At 33.0% G+C, this 19268-nt stretch overlaps 2 protein-coding genes and 1 long non-coding RNA gene across 6 annotated transcripts in view; 2 read left to right on the forward strand and 1 right to left on the reverse strand.

Annotated features, from left to right (window-relative positions):
- On the forward strand, positions 1 to 8636 carry LOC105217058 (chitin synthase chs-2). 3 transcript variants are annotated; one of them, XM_011191867.3, is made up of 13 exons: positions 1 to 180; positions 238 to 476; positions 1454 to 1620; positions 1705 to 1831; positions 1901 to 2101; positions 2211 to 2395; positions 3164 to 3712; positions 3881 to 4097; positions 5335 to 6416; positions 6491 to 6638; positions 6694 to 6842; positions 6918 to 7454; positions 7846 to 8636. In XM_011191867.3, the coding sequence occupies exons 1-13, from the start codon at positions 131 to 133 to the stop codon at positions 8320 to 8322; spliced, it is 4128 nt and encodes a 1375-aa protein (XP_011190169.2). In that variant the 5' UTR covers positions 1 to 130; the 3' UTR covers positions 8323 to 8636. The 3 variants fall into 3 exon arrangements, with proteins under 3 accessions (XP_011190169.2, XP_011190171.2, XP_054084606.1); XM_011191869.3 differs by having other exon boundaries at positions 3164 to 3697; XM_054228631.1 differs by having other exon boundaries at positions 1475 to 1620.
- LOC128921341 (uncharacterized) lies at positions 5422 to 16025 on the reverse strand. The gene is made up of 3 exons (XR_008470789.1): positions 15727 to 16025; positions 5629 to 7031; positions 5422 to 5561 (listed from the first exon to the last, which is right to left on the reverse strand). It is a non-coding gene; the product is annotated as an uncharacterized LOC128921341 (long non-coding RNA).
- The window catches only part of LOC105217059 (delta-1-pyrroline-5-carboxylate synthase), a 19187-nt gene continuing 10360 nt past the window's right edge, over positions 10442 to 19268 (forward strand). For both annotated transcript variants that reach the window (XM_011191872.3, XM_054228632.1), the window contains exons 1-2: positions 10442 to 10715; positions 17950 to 18105. In XM_011191872.3, coding sequence (XP_011190174.1) covers positions 10617 to 10715; positions 17950 to 18105 — 255 coding nt within the window. In that variant the 5' untranslated portion in view covers positions 10442 to 10616. The remainder of the gene's footprint in view (positions 10716 to 17949; positions 18106 to 19268) is intronic.

A 19268-nucleotide genomic window follows, 5' to 3' on the forward strand; every position in this document is an offset into this window, starting at 1 on the left:
TTGATACGAAACTGATGAATCAGTGTTGCCTTAAATATTGAAAGTTGTAGTCATCATCGCAGAAACGTTTGTACATATTATAAATTAAATATAGTGGAAAAATTAATGCACATAAAGAACGCTTATAGTTATGGATGGTCACACTGCAGAGTCTAATGATGCTAACTATATTAAAAGCCGGTATATTTACAAAATTAAGAATTTTCAATCCACTTAAGAAAATTGTTTCTATAACAGAAAATCTAAGGGCAAGCCACCACTATGGGATACTTTTCAAGATCCCCCATCAAGAAGGGCCACGGGATCTGCAGCGAGTTGGGAGAAGCTAGGATGTCTTTTAAAGCTCTTTAAGTTGCTAACATATGTATTTGTTTTTATTGTGGTTCTTGGGACTGCCGTCACGTCGAAGATTTCAATGCTAATAATGGTTACGCATTTTCGTGCAAATGCGAATATGAAGATTTGCAATATTATGGGTATGTAAAATATATTTTAATGCAAACATACAAAACTATATTGAGCCCATACATATTACAGTTATTAAGTTTAAAATTGAAAGGGTTAAAAATAACGGCATACACTAGTCGAAAATATTGTTCGAATCGGATACGTTTCCCGAACAGTTATTAGATAAGAAATCTTTACTCAAATAATAACGATAAATAAAGGTGGCGATCCAATTTTCGATGACCCGTTCGAGCATTTCGACTGGTAACTGGCGAATGACAAGCGTGATGTTTTGCTCCAAGGCCTGAATCGAAGCGGGATTGTCCGCATAGACTTTAGACTTTACATATTCCAACAGGAAAAAATCTAACGGTGTGATATCACACGATCATGGTGGCCAATGTGAAATTATCTGCTCACCGAAGTGTTCTTTCAATAAATCCATTGACTGATGTGTAGTGTGGGAAGTGGCGCCGTCTTGTTAAAACCAATTGTCGCCGAGATCACGAGCTTCAATTTCAGTCATCAAATAGTCGGCTATCATGGCGCGATAACCATAGCAAAGGCTTGGCAAGGTCGAGCGGCTTGCAAAAGTTATATTTTGAATGCTTTCAATTTAAGATCGTAAGACGTAAAATGCCAAGTCATTCCATACGTCAGTCCGAATGAATAATAATATTACATATGAGTTTAAAACTAACACTAATCAGTTAAACGTATTGTCCAAACAAAATCGCTGAACTTTCAATTTTGGGACAAGTACTTCACTCAAAATTCTCTGGTCTTAAATTTGTCCAATTAGTACATTTGTATTCGAGACAAGGGCGTTTTAATTGTTTTGCCTTTACTGAAAACATTTTGGTATACCTAATGTACTACATGTATCTACATCGTGTAGCGAAAGTTGTCCACTAAAATTTAAGAGATATGTTTATATTTTTTAGATTACAAAAACAATTTGTTAATATATATATATACATGCGTATGTGTGTATACAATTTTGCAGATGACGATGATTTATTTACAGCAACTTTGCCAAAGGAGGAGCAATACGCATGGCTTTGGGCACTGATCTTTGCATTTTCTGCACCTGAAGTGTTTACATTTTTTCGAGCACTGCGAATTTGCACTTTCAAAGATGTGAAGTCTCCAACTTGGATGGAGGTTATGCTGGTGAGTTGATAATGTTATAATACATATGTGTAATTAAGTTGTTGAGTGCAAATAGAAACATTAATTTAAGTAATTTTGGCTCAGGTTTTATTATTTGAAATTTTACACACTATCGGTTTGGCAATATTAGTTTTCTTCGTAATGCCTCAATTGGATTCAGTGCGCGCAATAATGCTGTGTAATGGAGTTTGTTTCATACCCAGCATCTTGAGTAAGTATCCTGTTTGTAATTATTTATATACATATACATATGTATATTTCATATTTCTCTACAATATAGACATTGGATTTAATCCTCATTTTACTTGGAGATCTGTTTGTAATCTATCTCTAAGCGCTTTAGCCATTTTTGCTCAACTGAGTGCCTTTCTGGTGTGGCCAACATTTTCAACCAATTTGGCGTTACAAATACTCGCTCTCCCACTTATACTAGTTTCAACGCGTTGGTGGGAGAATTACATTGCTTCATATAATTTTGTGGGTTTGTATTTATCATACATATGTATGTACATATATTAATACGAGTATTATAAAGTGTAATATTCGATATATATTACTAACCGTTATTTTAATTTGGTATGACTTTTCAGCTCATATATTGCAAACGGTGCGCCGTAGTCGTTCTAAATATCAGACATATCTTTATCTTTCGCCTGGGAAAATTGTTGTCTTCTCTTTAATTGGATTTTGTTTTCATGGCCAACCGCTAAAAGAATATTTCTCTTATTTCACGAAAGCATGGCAATCACATGATATATTGGTGTATAGAAATGCGGTAAGTGCAACTAACTTCGAATGAGTTACGACATATTCAATACATTTAAAAAACCTACATCGTAAAAAGACCACCCACAAAATTTTACACAGTGCGAATTAAGAATGTTTTTGTATTTGTATGAGTTATGTTTAAATTATGTTATGACACTGTATAACACACGGAGATTGAGACATAAGTAAAAAAATGCATTTTACGATTATAGAAGTTAGCCTCCAAAATCGAAATATTTGGTTTCGAAACAAGTTTTTTTTAATAATTATTATTAATTACCGGGTAATAGTTACTAACAAATCCAAAATCTGGATAAAGTCTACATTTTCCTCTTAATTTAATTGTATATTTATACTCTCGCAACAAAAGTTGCTAAAGATAATACTCTCTTTAGCAACTTCTCATATACCTAATTATAGGATTTTCAAATTGGGTCAAATTGTGTGTTATTTTAACAAAAATATATCAACAAATTGCGAGAGTATAAAATCTTCGGTTGCACCCGAACTTAGCCTTTCCTTACTTGATTCTCTATATTTACATATATAGATAGTAGCATATAGAGGTATCTGAAATTTTCTTTAATATTCAAAGTATCCTCTTTATAATTTAACGGCCACACACGCCTATAACCAAGACGCATTACATTTGAAAGGATATATTATTGTATTTTAATTATCCCTGGATACCCTTGACACTGATGTGAATATATCGCACATTAACTTAAGCTTTCAGCTTAAAGAACTTAACTTATATTTGTTTTATTCTCTTTAGGTATCGAATGAATCGGCGTTTGCTGAACGTGGTTTGAATTATTCATCAAAAATTTTTACAATAAAAACCAGTGTTAATACCGTTATTTACATTATGCTACTACAAATCTGTTCCTCATATTTATGTTATGTATTTGCAAAATTCGCCTGTAAAATAAAAATTCAGGAGTTTAGCTTTTCACTACCACTAAATTTGGCGGGACCTGCTTCTGTTGCCATGACTATTTGGCTGACATCTCTTCGGGGCGCGAATGTTTGTGCTTTACATGCTTATCTACCCGATTATATGGGACTAATACTAAGTGACCAGAATAAAATATTCGACTCCATTATCTCAGATACTCTTTGGTTATGGCCCATATGGTGGCTATCTCAGCTGTGGATAACACGTCATATATGGCGGCCACGAAATGAAAAGAATGCACCGACGGAAAAACTGTTCATATGCCCGTGGTATTGCGCATTTTTGGTGGATCAGTGCATATTAATGAATCGTCGGATCATCGATTTGAATGATGAGTACCTCACAAGAAAGGTGTGTATGACAAAGGTAAATTTTAACAATGGTCTTAACAATTATTTTATAACAAAATGGAAACATCAGTAATAATTTTAGACAATAATAATGAATAACGAGCAAAAACGTATGCACAAATTTTAAAATTGTTAATTTTAATTTAAAATTTATATAATCTTTAATTACTTTGTCGTCGCTTAGGTCGAGTCGTCACCTTCAAGTGTGCCATCAGATATTAATGAAAGTGATAAAATACCACAGTTGATTGTGTGTGCAACAATGTGGCATGAAAATCAAGAAGAGATGATGGAGTTCTTAAAATCCATTGTTCGACTGGATGAAGATCAATGTGCCAGGCGTATGGCGAAACTGCACATCAATGGTGGTAAAGCGGATAATGAATACTATGAATTCGAAAGTGAGTACTTACTATTTCGGTGGGTCTAAACGGTGGAGCCACAAAATTCAAATTTAATGGGGAATGTTTATTATCATTCGAAAGAACGTTCGTTGCCATTTTTTTTAAGATTATCTCTTTTATATGTGTTGAGTCCAATTTTCGATGACTCGTTAGATCATTTCGACTGGTAACTGGTGAATGACATGCATAATGTTTTTCTCCAAGATCTGAATCGAAGCGGGACTGTTCTCATAGAATCTAGACTTTACATATCCCAACAGCAAAAACTGTCTAATATGACACGATCTTGGTGACCAATCGACCGGCCCCAAATGTGAAATTATCAGCTCACCAAACTTCATTGTCGTCTTGTTGAAACCAAATGTCGCCGAGGTCTCGAGCTTCAATTTCAGGCATCAAATGTCGGTTACATTCTCACCGGCATCATTTTTGAAGAAATATGGACCGATGATTCCCTCGGCCCACAAACCACACCAAACCGTTGTATTTTCTGGATGAAATGACAACTCTTGAATCTCTTCACCCCAAATGCGGCAAATGGGTGATGGTGTTGCGTATAGTACGCTTAGTAGGCCGATTATGTTGACCATGAGTTGAGTTAAGCGTGCCAAACACATTGTTCACAGAATTTGAATGTTCGTAATAAAGTTAAACAATTTGTAAACGTTGTTCAGGCGTAAGTCTTTCTAAGCAGCGTTAACTTTTGCCTTTAGTCTTTTTTTATTAATATTTGAGCTTTTTGCAAAATTTGCTTATATTTTATACCTTTAAAGACATTAATGCTTTTGGTGATTATCCGTTTTTTCATTACAACTAGTCTTCTCGAATGAATATCAATCCTGCTCCGGTGGGAAATATATATGTATAACCCATTGTCATATTTTTAAAGCCAACATCAGTAATATCGACGTATTCGATTTGATTGTCATCCTAATTCACATTTTAGTTTCATTGGTTTATATATACATATGTTATTTTCGCCTGTCTTATTTTACATACTTTTAATCTAATATACATGTACATATGTAGTGAGTTAAATGATGAAAGCAGAAATTAGCTTAACCTTTCTCAATGTGTTCTTCCAATTAAATGTATACTATACTAACATTTTGTAGAAATTAAATTAATCAAATATCTATTGATTTTGTACTTTGCCTATAACCTATAAATACAGATCTATGTACATATATGTAATTAGTAACTTTATGAAAATTAATATGCTACAATACTTTAGCAAATATATTTTTCGACGACGCATTTGTGCTGGATGAAAAACTGTGCGAGAATTCCCGTAATCCACCAATGAATGAATATGTAAAAACTTTAATTGTCAGCATAGAGAAGGCATGCTTCGAGGTTTATGGTGTCAACATGAAGATTAAGTCTCCAGTAAAGACCGAAACACCTTATGGTGGTCGCCTTGTGTGGACATTACCAGGCCGCTCAAAAATGATAGCTCATCTAAAGAATAAAGATAAAATAAGACACAAAAAGCGTTGGTCTCAAGTCATGTACATGTATTATTTACTTGGTTTCCGCATTATGGAACTTGAAGGTGTATCTGCTCGACGAAAAGCGGTTATTGCTGAGAACACATTTCTTTTGGCACTGGATGGCGATATTGACTTTCAGCCACAAGCGGTACAGCTTTTGATTGATCGCATGAAAGCCATAGACGAATTGGGCGCTGCCTGCGGACGTATACATCCCGTCGGTCGAGGACCTATGGTCTGGTATCAAATATTTGAATATGCGATAGGTCATTGGCTGCAGAAAGCTACGGAACACGTAATTGGATGTGTGCTCTGTAGCCCCGGTTGCTTTAGTTTATTTCGTGGCAGTGCACTAATGGAGAATAGCGTAATGAAAAAGTACACTACGGTATCCAGCGAACCCATGCATTATGTGCAGTACGATCAAGGAGAAGATCGTTGGTTATGTACATTGATTTTAAAACAAGGCTTACGTGTAGAATATTCAGCTGCATCGGACGCTTACACTCATTCACCGGAAATGTTCAATGAATTCTATAATCAACGACGCCGTTGGGTTCCCTCTACAATTGCCAACATATTTGACTTACTCTCTGATGCGGATATGGTAGTGAAGAATAATAGTTCAATTTCAACGCCATACATTGCTTATCAGGCAATGCTAATGGTTGGTACAATTTTGGGTCCAGGCACCATTTTCTTAATGATGGTGGGTGCGCTAGTAGCTGTGTTCAATACAAGTATTTGGAGCTCGTTCTTGTGGAACTTCATTCCAGTGCTTTGCTTTATTTTGTCTTGCATTTATTTAAAACAAAAGTTTCAGGTACATGGATAAAAATATAATAGATATTCACTATTTATTACGAATTCTTAATTATTTCTTACTTTCAATTTTAGCTTTTGCTTGCCTTCGTAATAAGTTCCTTGTATTGTCTGGTAATGATGGCTGTATTGATTGGCATAATCATACAAATGATAGACGATGGACCTTTGGCACCCGCCTCTTTGTTCTTTCTTCTGGTTTTTCTGCAAATTTTTATTGCGGGTATTCGAGTCACCAACAAATTGCATAACAATTTATTTACATTTTCTCTTTCTAGGCATAGTACATCCTCAAGAAGTCGGTGCGTTAATATGTGGTTTCATCTATTATATCACCATTCCTTCCATGTACATGCTCCTACTTATCTACTCAGTCTTCAACATGAATGATGTCTCATGGGGTACAAGAGAAGTGACAGTGAAGAAGGTAGTGTCCTTATAAAACTCTCGTAGATATTATATATGTATAAGGTTACATAAATAATTATTCTATTTTAATAAGGATGACGATATTGGACTACCACCTGGTGATGACGTTGAAGACGGTGGTCGAGAGTTTTTACCCGGTTGGGTTAATGATCCATTGTTAGTTGATTCGGAATTGGGGGAGATATCGCTAAAAGAAAAACGTTTTTGGAAAGATTTAATTAAACTGTATTTGCGTCCTTTGTTTCATACAAAGGATAAAAAAGCGGAGATTGCCGAAAGTTTGCGAGAACTACGTAACATGTTTGCTTTTGCATTTATAATGATAAATTCTATATTTGTTCTAATTGTGTTCTTACTTCAACTGAAAAAAGACTATTTACATCTTGAGTGGCCAATCGATCCGACTGATTACATTACATACGACGACATTAATTCTCAGATTTACATATACCGACGTCATAAGGAATTGGATCCAATCGGCTTTTGTTTTGTAATTTTCTTCGGATTAATTTTAGTTATACAATTTATTGCAATGTTTTTCCATCGTTTTGCTACCATTTCACAACTCCTAGCTACAACTCAATTGGACTGGTTTCGAGCACCAAGCACAGTAAGTTTATAATAAAAATTCCAATATCGAGGCCCCTTTTCATTAAATGTCTCGAAAGTAAAGTTTCTACATTTAGAGATATTTCCATTCAAAAATGCAAACATTGATCGATCATCACCCCATTGAAATTTGACGAAATTGTTTTTTTTTTTTTAATAACAGCTTCAGATATTACCTGGGGTCAAAATATTTGTCCTTTGGTAAGATCGTTCCATTAATTTTACAACATTGATATTTGTAAATTTAATAAATATTGTCAAAATTTCACGACATTTATTTCAATCGTTCTTAAGTTAGTGGTCTTAGAAGGACGATAGCGTATGTAATTTGTTCTCTAAAAAACATGTTTCTAATAAGTTAAAATATGTATATTCAAACGTTTTTATTTTAGCTTACAGATGAAGACGCGGCACAGGAAATACGCGGAAATGCCGTTAATATCGCTCGCCAGTTACAACGGCCAAAACGTTTAGATGATGATGATGAGGATTCATCAGATGGAGAAGACAATTTAAATGGCGACGACAATGCTGTCAGAGGCAATAGCATGGTTCGGCGGCATACAATTTTTAAGTTGCACGAAAGTCGGAATAAAACCCAACCAGATTATAGTGATTTGCCACGAAACTTTGAACGCCGCTTTCTAGGTGAAGACGATTTGAAGGTTAAACACATTTCAATGAGTAGAAAGTCACTGATGATGTTAAATGAAACACGTTGTGTAGCAAAACGGCGTCTAACGGAGCAAGTGAAACGCAATACTGACTTTAACAAGAATCCATTGCCCTTTGTACAGACGGGTTTCACAAATGCAGCTTTTGATCCGCCTCTTGATATAATAACTAATAACAATAACGGCGATTGGTAGATTTGCATTAAAATATTGCAGATATGTATGATTTCTTTGGATTAAAGTGACAACGTTAAAATGCTATGTGACATCGTAATTTTTAAAATGTATAAGCGTCTATTCAACAAATATATTATACACATCTATATACCTATAGTTCGTAGGGTTAGCGGTTATATATCTAAAAATAAACCCATATATATAATTCTAAGATTATACTTCTGATTTCATCAAATTATGTAAAACAGGTGGAGGTGCTAATAATTAATGTTGGGCATGGAAGTCGTAAAAGAAGTAAGAAAAGAAATAAAGATATTTCAATAAAACGTAACACAAATAGTGTCTTCAGTGTATGATAACTTCCTTATGGCTTCATGGACTTTTATAATAGTTTTGTCCACATAACGGTTGTTTGTAAGTCCTAAAACTAAACGAGTTAGATATAAGGTTATACATATATACCAAAGTGATCAGAGTGACGAGTAAAGTTCAAATCCGGATGTCTGTCTGTCCGTCCGTCCATGCAAGCTGCAACTCGAGTAAAAATTGAGATATCTTAATGAAACTTGGTACACGTGTTCCTTGGCACCATAAGAAGGTTAAGTTCGACCGACTTCTTAAGATGGGCGGAATCGGACCACTGCTACGCTCAGAAAATGGCGATAACCGAAAACACATAAAGAGCTATAACTAAGCCATAAATTAAGCTATGAAAGTGAAATTTGGTACGCAGGATTGTTCTAGGGAGGGACACATTTGGATGTAATTTTTTTGGGAAAGTGGGCGTCTCGTAAACTACTAAAGCTATATCCATCAAACTCTCTAGAGTCGTTTCTTTTAGATACTACCTTACACAGTTCAAAAATGGCGGAAATCGGATAATAACCACGCCTACCTCCAATAAAAAAGATGCGTTGAAAACTACTAAAAATGCTTTAATTCAGTAAGGGAAAACACCAGAAACCAGTTTAAGTTACTGTGGCTCCCCCCACTTATGGGTCAAAAACCATATCTCCGAAACTACTCGACCAATATCAATGAAATTTGGTTTGTAATATTTTCCTTGCATCCCGATGATATGTTTTGAAAATAGGCCAAATTGGTTCAAGACCAAATATTAGGGTTTCCAACTTTCAATGGACTTTATACCATATACATATATGACGAATATGTGAGTCAAATTGTGTACTATATTAATAAATTAAATAAATAAATCGCGAGAGTATAAAATGTTCGGTCACAACCCTTAGCCCTTCCTTACTTGTTTATAACTGTACTTCTACTACTATTTTTACAAACAAATTTCATATAAATATGTCCCTTCCTTATGTGATCCACTGTAACAATGTTTACATATACATATGGCTACTTTTTTATGGTGCCAAGTTTTATTAAGTTATCTCAATTTTTACTCAAGTTGCAGCTTGCACGGACAGACAGACGAAAATGCAGGTATCCGTATTCTATACTCGTCATGCTGTACACTTTGGTATATATATATAAGTCTAGAACTAACTTGTTTAATTATTAATTAGATATTCTATAATTCAACGAATATCTTTCAACACCCGCTTTCAAACCTGTCTAATTGCGAGAACATAGGGAAAATCAATGGTAGTGGTTAAAAATTCTTACTACGTTCAAGTTTAAGCTAATACCGGCCAATGACCAACAATTTAGCTTAATAATGCAAATAAAAGGTAGTAGTCTTCGCAAACGTAGACGCCAGTGGAGCATCCACAAACATTGGAACGACAAAAGCTACAAGTAAGAAGCTCTCTTGCTCCCAATGATAAGGCTTTCCAATCAAAATATGCTCATATAAATATGTATATTCTCTTATTATACACATATACTCGTACATATGTACGTGTAATGTATATCTGTATGCACGAGTATTGTTGTCTTCGATTCTGAATAAAGTTGAAGAGGAAATGGGTTGTGTGTACGATTAAAATACGCATATATTTGTTTCCAAATACACCGTTATTGCGATTGATAACAACGGCTTTGGTTCTGAAATACAACAAAATGATTTCAAAATCATAATACAAAATAATCACTTAACTTATAGAACAATTGTCGGTAAATTATGAGCGTAAAGTACATGTACTTCACTGATTAATCAACTAGGATTCCACCATTAGTTCAGTTTAGTCTGATTTGCTGACCAGTACGGTCGGTGCGCAAATCGACTTCGATCAGTTATATACATAAATTACGCGTTTGCTCCTAATTAAAAAAATAACTTAATCAGAAAAATTGAACTTTATACTTTCTAACAAAATAACAGCTTATAAAATACTGTGAAAATGTTTTTAAATAAATCATTGGCATCGATTAACCTGCTAAAGCGCAGCTTCTCGACGAGTGTTTGGCGAGCAGCAAGTCTGCAGGGACCCAGACAGCCTGTAAGTTAATAAGTGATTTTTGCAAAATATTCAGTGACATTTGTCATCATCAAAACGAAGTAACTTTACATAATTAAATGCATTAATCTTTTGCCTTGTAAGAGGAAATTAAAGAAGACATATTCCGGTTTTTATATAAACGTATTTATGCACACCTTTTGGAGCGAATTAAGTTTAGGGAATGTGTTATCCTTATACATAATGCAATAGCATAATCAGGGATTTATTAGGCGACCTTTAATCTTCGATCCTTTCTTGTTATTGATTAAAAAATCGCAGGAATCCTAAATTTCAGACAAAAATACTTTTGTGCATTGATACATATGTATATATTTAATTTTGTTTTTGTTTTGCTATGTTTTTATTGTACCCGGTTTACTTAAAAATACTTAGTGACGTAATGTTGTTGGAAAATTAATAAGGTCATAGACATTTTTTTTAAAACTTATCAGTATGATCGCTGTGAAAAAATGTATTTATAAGTTAATTTGATTAACTGCAGCCAGTTTTTAGTTAATAACACTGTACAACACTGGACTGGGTATTGTGCTAAACTAACTTTTACCGAGATATTGAGCCATTAGTAATAATCGTGTATTCTGTGAATTTCGAAGTTACCCTCAAAAATGAAAATATTTGCCTTCAAAGTTCGAAATTGGGCTTTTTCCAAAGTAGCATGTTCAAATACAATAAAATCTTTAAGTTTGCAAAATATTGGTCGAATTTTTGAAAAATGTGTATGGTTGTGAATGTGGTTAAACGACCTTTCTAATGGTATGTCTATTTATATAATTTCAATATAAATTTTCCAGAAAAGTAATTAGCATGACAAATATTTCGATTGTGGAGCCTAATTTCGAAAAACGGAGACCATACTTTTTTTTTACTTTTAATCAATATACCGGAAAAAATAGTTTGGTTCAATACCCAGAAAAAAAAATTTGCCGTATAATGTGAATAATATACATATATTTTTTGTTGTCTTTCTTTAACTAGTATAAATCAAGAAATTTACATCTATTACATACATATAATATATAATAAAATACGTCAAGGAGAAACCTTTAAAATACATGTATAATGAATAATGATATATAATGAAACAAAAATAAATCACAGCTTTAGTAAGTTGCATTTAGCTTATGTAAAGAACTATTTAAGTTAAATTGTATGGAAGCACTATGTCAAATTCTCCATTACATTATATTACAAGTTCTTACAAGAATCTATTGACTTAAGATCTTATGTATACAGATCATAGAGAATTATATATTGTTAGTGTGAACTATTTACAAGAAAATATACACATTAACCATAATTATCTTTTTTATTTAAGCTGTAAAAGTTATCGTATGCTTATTTAAATATAAGTGTATTGTTGTCAGGTATAAAACTGATTTTGCTTCTTCTAAAAGCATTTGTAACTATTTAGCGGTTCTCAGTCAAAAATGTATTTTTTTAAATTAAATTAAAGGCACTGTTTAACAACTTCGTTGTTGTGATTTGAACGAATGGAAGTAAAACGCACATGACATGACAAGAGCTGTGCAATTGCGTAAAATAAATTGTAAAACATATTTAGTAAACTATTCAACCGAGTTTTCGATGCAAGAGTTGACAAAATTCCCGAATATTTCATTTATATGTAGGTGTCGATTGCTTATACACACGTACATATTTATTTACGTGAATGCGAAGCTACGATATGTGTGAAAATCGCCGAACTACCTACATTCTATCAAAGAAACAAAGAAAATACCAGATCAGTCGCATTTTTTTCATCGCGTAAATATTGCTTTCAAACGAGACTAAAATTAACTGGATTCAGTATATACATAAGTAATATACAGTAATATAATATAATATATAAGTAATATACACGGAAATTTGTTGTTAAAGCGCCTTCGATATTTCATGTTCTTAAATTGCCTGCTCCTTCGTTTTTAAGGATGCCCCTACTTCACGAACTGCACAAATTAAATGTTTGGTGGCAGCAGAAAACTCAAACGTAGTTCTGATCTTACTCATTCCGTCCATTTCAATTTTTATACTCTCGTTTTCTCCACATAAAGGTTGTTTGCAAGTCATAAAACTAAACGACTTAGATATAGGGTTATATATATCAAAATGATCAGGGTGAAGATTAAAGTTCAAATCCGTATGTCTGTCCGCCCTTGCAAGCTATAACTTGAGTAAAAATTGAGATATCTTAAAATTTGGTACAAACGATTGTTCTAGGAAGGGGCATACTAAAGCTACATCAACGAAACTTTTAGGAGTCGCTTTTTCAGGTATTTCCTTATATAGTCCAAAAATGGGGAAAATAGGATACAAAAGCTACATTGAAAACTACTAAAAATGCTTTAATTCAGTAAGGAAAACCAACAGAAGCCTTACATGTAATTATAAAGAAGGCACAGAAAAGCTGCATTCAAAATTTTATACATAATTTTAAATGGACGTGGTTCCGCCCACTTATGGGTCAAAAACCATATCTCCGAAACTACTCAACCAATTTCAATGAAATTTGGTTTCTAATATTTCCCAATTATATGTTGTAAAAATAGGCCAAACCACACATACTTCCCATATACCAGAACTTTAAAGTCGATCTGAACCGTATACTTTACAATATATAAAGTAAGCACTAGTGAAGTTATCAGAACAGAACTTTGCACAAATACTACATTTATAGTGTGGCATCGCCCTTCTAAAAATTGTCGAAATAGGACCATAAATTTTCAAGGCCCCATTTATCGAACATGAGGACCTCAGGGCTCTAATTCTTTTTTTTTACAGAAAATATAGGTAGGTCTCTCAGATATTTTGAAGAAATTCAGAGGGAATATCTTTCTTTTCATAATATGTCTCCGTGCCTAAAATACGTGAAATCGGGTAATAACTTAACTTCACCTAACTCCCATATACCTAATATTAGGCTTTCCAGCATTCAATGGACTTTATACCATATATATGCCGAATATGTGGGTCAAATTGTTTGTTATATTAATAAAATTAAATAAATAAATTGCGAGAGCTCTTCCTTACTTGTTAAAGTAGTGGTTCGTAGTTCGATCGTCTACGTGGTGCGTTAGTTTATGCATATACAGACATACGGACTTACGTGTGTATATGGAGCATTTAAGGACTACATTTACTCATAGTATTTCGGATGATATTTATCGCGCAAGAGGTGCATCGATTTGTAAGTGTACAAATGTAGGTAGGGATCCTTGTACATACATACATGTGTATACAGATGGCTCCGAAATGCTAGCGCAGCGGCACAAGTGCTTTGAAAGTGAATTGGATTTTTTCAAGGACTTTGCTTTTTGGGGTAAATGTGTACACATGTCCCTTGTTTTGTTACGGTTGTGATGCACTTTTAAATACGATAAATAAATAAAAGTACAAGTAGGAGTGCTTTACAATGTTAAATGTCAAACAAAAGTTTCGATTGATTGAAAATACGTTCCTCAGGTCTTGTGAAGTTTATATTTAATTTATTTATACAATCCAATTTTGATATATGTAGCTATGTTATAGTTTGCTTGCCAGGATGACTCCCATTCAAAATTAATTTAATATAAATTATTATTTTAGCCAGTGAGACTCTTAAAATATAATAAACTGCACAATTAGAATCAGTTTTATCAAATAATTCTGGTTAATCTCTTAAAACCTATACGTACGAGTATTTACATATATAGGCATGTAGACAGATAAATAAGTATAAGTTAAACGATTATGACACAATGTGCCGGCAATAATTGTTTTTATTTGGCTTTTTAATATATTTATACGTCGAAATATACATACAACAGCTGACTGATTGACCGACTATCTTTGGACTAGTCTCCCAAAGCTTTTCTTGTTTTGTTATATGACATGCAATGTTTGTGTGTTCTCTGATATAAACATAAATTACTTATTCGTCTGCGCACGCACTCAATGCCTGGTGATAACCCATTCGAACTGAAAATTGTTTCGTTCAGGGTGGTAAAAACTGTAAAATATGATATAGGTTTTCTTTTTCGAAATTAGTAAATATGTGATTGCAATGGTATGGTTGGAAAGATGTGATAGTTTTGCTTTATTTGTAATATTTAAAAAGTGAAAAATACAGTTAATATTAAAAGTGAACTTCAGCACTGACAACGACAAGGTGTTGTGAGTTTTTATACTGGGTTGTTGTTGTTGCGAGGCCTATCTGTGTGCTTATTTGTTTTGACGGCACATGAGGAAGCTATAAAGTGTTATCTGTCTGTCTTTCACTTATAGAGTGTAAGTAGTCCGCTGCACCCCAACGCCTCCGCCGGTAATCAATAGCAACATACAGGGTGATCCATTGTTAGCCTAACCACCAGGCTGATTTCAATATTATTCACATAAAATATGTGCATAAAAAAACTTCACAACATGTGTACAGTTGTGAAATACAGTTAATGTGTTAAATCTTAAATACGGAGTTTTAAAAATAGCAATCACATCAAATGTTGTTTTTTTCTATTAGAAATATTAAATTTTTTATCCTGCCTGATGTACAAAAAGTACCCGAAGTATTTGAAACAAGTAAGGAAAGGCTAAGTTCGGGTGCAACCGAACATTTTATACTCTCGCAATTTATTGAAATATTCGAATTGTTTGTTATATTCATAAAAATTAAATAAGTAAATTTCGAGAGTATAAAATGTTCGGTGCCCCCGAACTTAGTCCTACCTTACTTGTTGTCTTTTAAATTTACACAATAAAGCACATTTTACATACAAATTTAAAAAAAAAATTATATTTTTTTATTCGGCTTACAATTGACATGACAATTAGTGATGAGCGATATTGCTTTTTTTGAATCACTGTGATTTCTGTTGCTATTTTTAAACCACTGTGATTTTATATTGCTATTGCGATCGCAACAAAAATAAAACGAATTTATGAGAATTTGTACTCCACATTTTTTTTTAATTTTTTTACATTTTCATATTTATTAATTTTAACCATATCTAAAATTTACCTGCATTTGAAATCACAATCACTTAATTAATAAACTATGAGTACATTTAACTGCTTTTGTAATCGCCGTAACCAAAATTATCGATATCTCAACTAAAATTGCTACCGTGAGCACTGAACTGTGATTGCTACTTTTCGAATTGCTATTGATACAGTGATCGAATTAGAAATACTGAACTGCTATTGCAACAGAGATCGAATTATATTTACTGAACTCCTATATGTACTGTGATCGCACTCAAATTACTGAACACCATTACGATTGTAAATCACTACTATTTACAAAAATTGATCACAGTTGCTTTATGCGATTTTTCCATCACAGTGAAAAAATTACCGGTAGTAAAATATCGCTCATCACTAATGACAATACTATACAGCTGATAGTTTAACGTTATCTGAGAGAGAGCATTCTTTCTCTATTTTAACTATGCAAATTTTCATTAATATTGGCATTTCTTTCGATTTGGAAACAATTTGATCAACGATTTAAGCATCTGGATAATTAATATATATGTAAATGTATTTATTATTTCTTGGTTCGGTTAGGTACTTTGTTCACGTGAACTTTATAATCAGTTGATTAGTAATTAACCTTAATTATTGAGTAACAGAAAGCACAAAAACCACAATAAACAAAAATATTGGGCATGCATATACATATACATACATACATTCAAACGTACTTAATGTGTACAATACATAAGTAAATGAATGTGTTTACGAATTGATTTTAGGACTTTATGATTGCCAATGCAATCTCATTTACCAAGCACAATAACAAAGCAAACAAATAAGTTATGTATGTGTACAGTTATTACCCACTCAATATTCGATAATTAGCATTTATAGATAAGAATTTGCTCTATTTTGTTGCACACATCCAAACTTATGTACATATATTCATATATAGAGTGTGTATAAAGCTTTCATTACAAATTAAATGACATCGATAAATATTTAGTATGGCATGTTTAAAATGGTATATCTGTATCTTATCACAATCTCAAGTTATATCTGGCAATAACTGCCAGCCATGCAATCATAATTACTTCGACATTCAGATTGTATTGCATAATAAAGTGATAGGCAGATAAACGATTAATTGGAGAGTTAAAATACTAACTTAAGATATATTTAGAGCGAATGCTTTTGGGAAAATGCTTACAGTCATTAATTATACACATGTTAACCATAATTACTTAGAAATTAGTCTAGTCAAAATAAATAAGAATTTAACGGAATAATTTTTAGATAGATAATTAGATCATAGCTTAGAGGAGGTCATAAATGTTTATTTGAAGTTTCTTGTTGAAATTTCTCACTTCTATAAAAGATATAAAAGTTATTAGCGATGAACGATATCAATAAATCTTCGTTTAGTCTAGTACACCAGGAGAGTGTTACCATTTGTCTGCCAAATATCAATCCAGTTATGCAAATACTGATTCATATAAAAGGTGATCCATTCGAGGCTCTCTTGGTGTGATATCATGATGGATAATCGACCGGCCCAAACCATGAAATTATCTGCTCCACGTAGTCTTCTCTCAAAGAATTTGGAAGTGACGCCGTTTTATTGAAACCAAATGTCGCCGAGGTCACGAGCTTCAATTTCAGGCATCAAATAGTCGGTTATCATGGCGCGATAATGGTCGACATTGACGGTTACGTCCTCATCGGCTCACCGCAAACCGTTGTTTTTTCTGGATGAAATGGCAACTCTTGAATCCCTTCAGGCTGCGCTTTGTCCCAAATTCGGCAAATGGGTGATGTTGACCATAAGTTGAGCGAAGCGCTCGAAACACATTCTTTACAGAACGTGAATTTCCATAAAAAAGTTTAACAATTTATAAACGTTGTTCAGTCGTAAGTCTGTCCATGATGAAATGCCAAACAATACTGAACAAAATTAACATGACATCTTGACACGACTCAAGCATGATCTGTCAAAAAAAGGCAATTGAAAAAGTACCTCTACTTGGAACACCCGATAGATATAACAAGTTATTATATTTTATGAAATTATTATCCTTTATTGGCCGTTCATTTCACAACATTTGATCCAAATAATTGAAATAATAGATTTAATTTATCGGAATATATAGTTGTGATTACAGTGATTATAGTCTCACCATAGTATAAATTATAAATAAAAAAAAAATCGTATAATTATGTATTTATAAGTGTATAAATGCTCAATAAATGTATGTTTTATTTTTAGAACATTTTGACTGAAAAGAGAAAACAAGCTACCTTTACAGAGCGAAGTCAACTTAAATATGCACGCCGTCTGGTGGTTAAACTTGGCAGTGCCGTTATTACACGGGAAGATAACCACGGCCTTGCACTTGGACGTCTGGCCTCCATTGTTGAGCAGGTAAGTTCGTTATACATAACCATATTCCAATACGAATGTTCCTGATATTAACCGGCGATAATTTATAAACCAATCAGTACTGAACAATTTAATTAAGCGTTGAATTAGAAAATAATAAACTTAATTGCAGTGCTTTTCCGAAATAACGAACACATTAATTGTCAGGCCCGTTCGTTACATCGATTTTTTCGTTAATTCGAGTACTCACTTGGAGGGATTATTTTCAATAAAAATTAGTTAATTATACATAAATTGCAGTTTAATAAACTATTTTATTCAATTATTTGTTATTTGTTGAAAGAAGTAATGTGCTGAAAAAGTAAATTCAATTATACGAGATCAAAATATTTTTTCATTCGTGATACTCGTAAATTTCTATAACTATTTCAAAACTTGATCAATCGTCGTTCGCTTCGTTCAATCAATACGATAAGTTTTGAGAAATTAATATTCTTCTTCCTTGCCATTTCTACCTATCTTCTTTAGTGCCTCTTAAATTGGTGCTGATCAATAATTTTAAGTTTTTCTATCAAATTCACTACTTTCCTTGTAGGAATTTTTTCAATTTGCACATTTCAATTGATTTTTTTCATGTTACATATATTTGTAATTCTACTTTTGCCACGATTTTATTTGATTTTTAACTCTTTCTACATATGTCTTCTTCGTGTTGTTCGTTAAACCGAGTACTTACAAATCCCCGATGTTCGTCATTTAAGGTACTCAATCTAACAACTTTTCTTGTTCGTTATAAGCGGTTAAAACGAATCCGTCATTTCGGAAAACTACTGTAATTATAAAATGTAATTTTTATTGTTCTTTTACGTAAATTCTGCGTTTTCCATACAATAGAAATTAGTAGTAGTAGTATGATCATATTTAGTTGTACTATGGGTTATATTAAAAATGACATGATATTTTTAAGTCTTCAAAGTCTCCACACAAACGGTTATTTACACTTATTTTACTAAGTTAAGGAAAGATTAAAAATTGCACAGTGTTGTTAAATACATTCTGGGAAATATTTAGTTAAAAATACTCGACTTTTATATTTTGTAGTATTATATTACCTCGGAGAAATTTTCGGAACCACCTCTTCATATTATTTCTAATTGTTTTTTATGATTGTCAAGACAAATCGGCTTTAGTTATAACAAATAATA

The sequence above is a fragment of the Zeugodacus cucurbitae genome, chromosome 4 (assembly GCF_028554725.1).
Source record: "Zeugodacus cucurbitae isolate PBARC_wt_2022May chromosome 4, idZeuCucr1.2, whole genome shotgun sequence".
NCBI lineage: Eukaryota > Metazoa > Arthropoda > Insecta > Diptera > Tephritidae > Zeugodacus > Zeugodacus cucurbitae.

Excerpts from the sequence above, each read along its gene's own strand:
- LOC105217058 (XM_011191867.3), top strand. The coding sequence starts at position 131 with ATGGATGGTCACACTGCAGAGTCTAATGATGCTAACTATATTAAAAGC. Across the intron at positions 477-1,453 it reads GAAGATTTGCAATATTATGG|ATGACGATGATTTATTTACA; the intron begins GTATGTAAAATA and ends ACAATTTTGCAG. Across the intron at positions 6,639-6,693 it reads TCTGCAAATTTTTATTGCGG|GCATAGTACATCCTCAAGAA; the intron begins GTATTCGAGTCA and ends TTCTCTTTCTAG.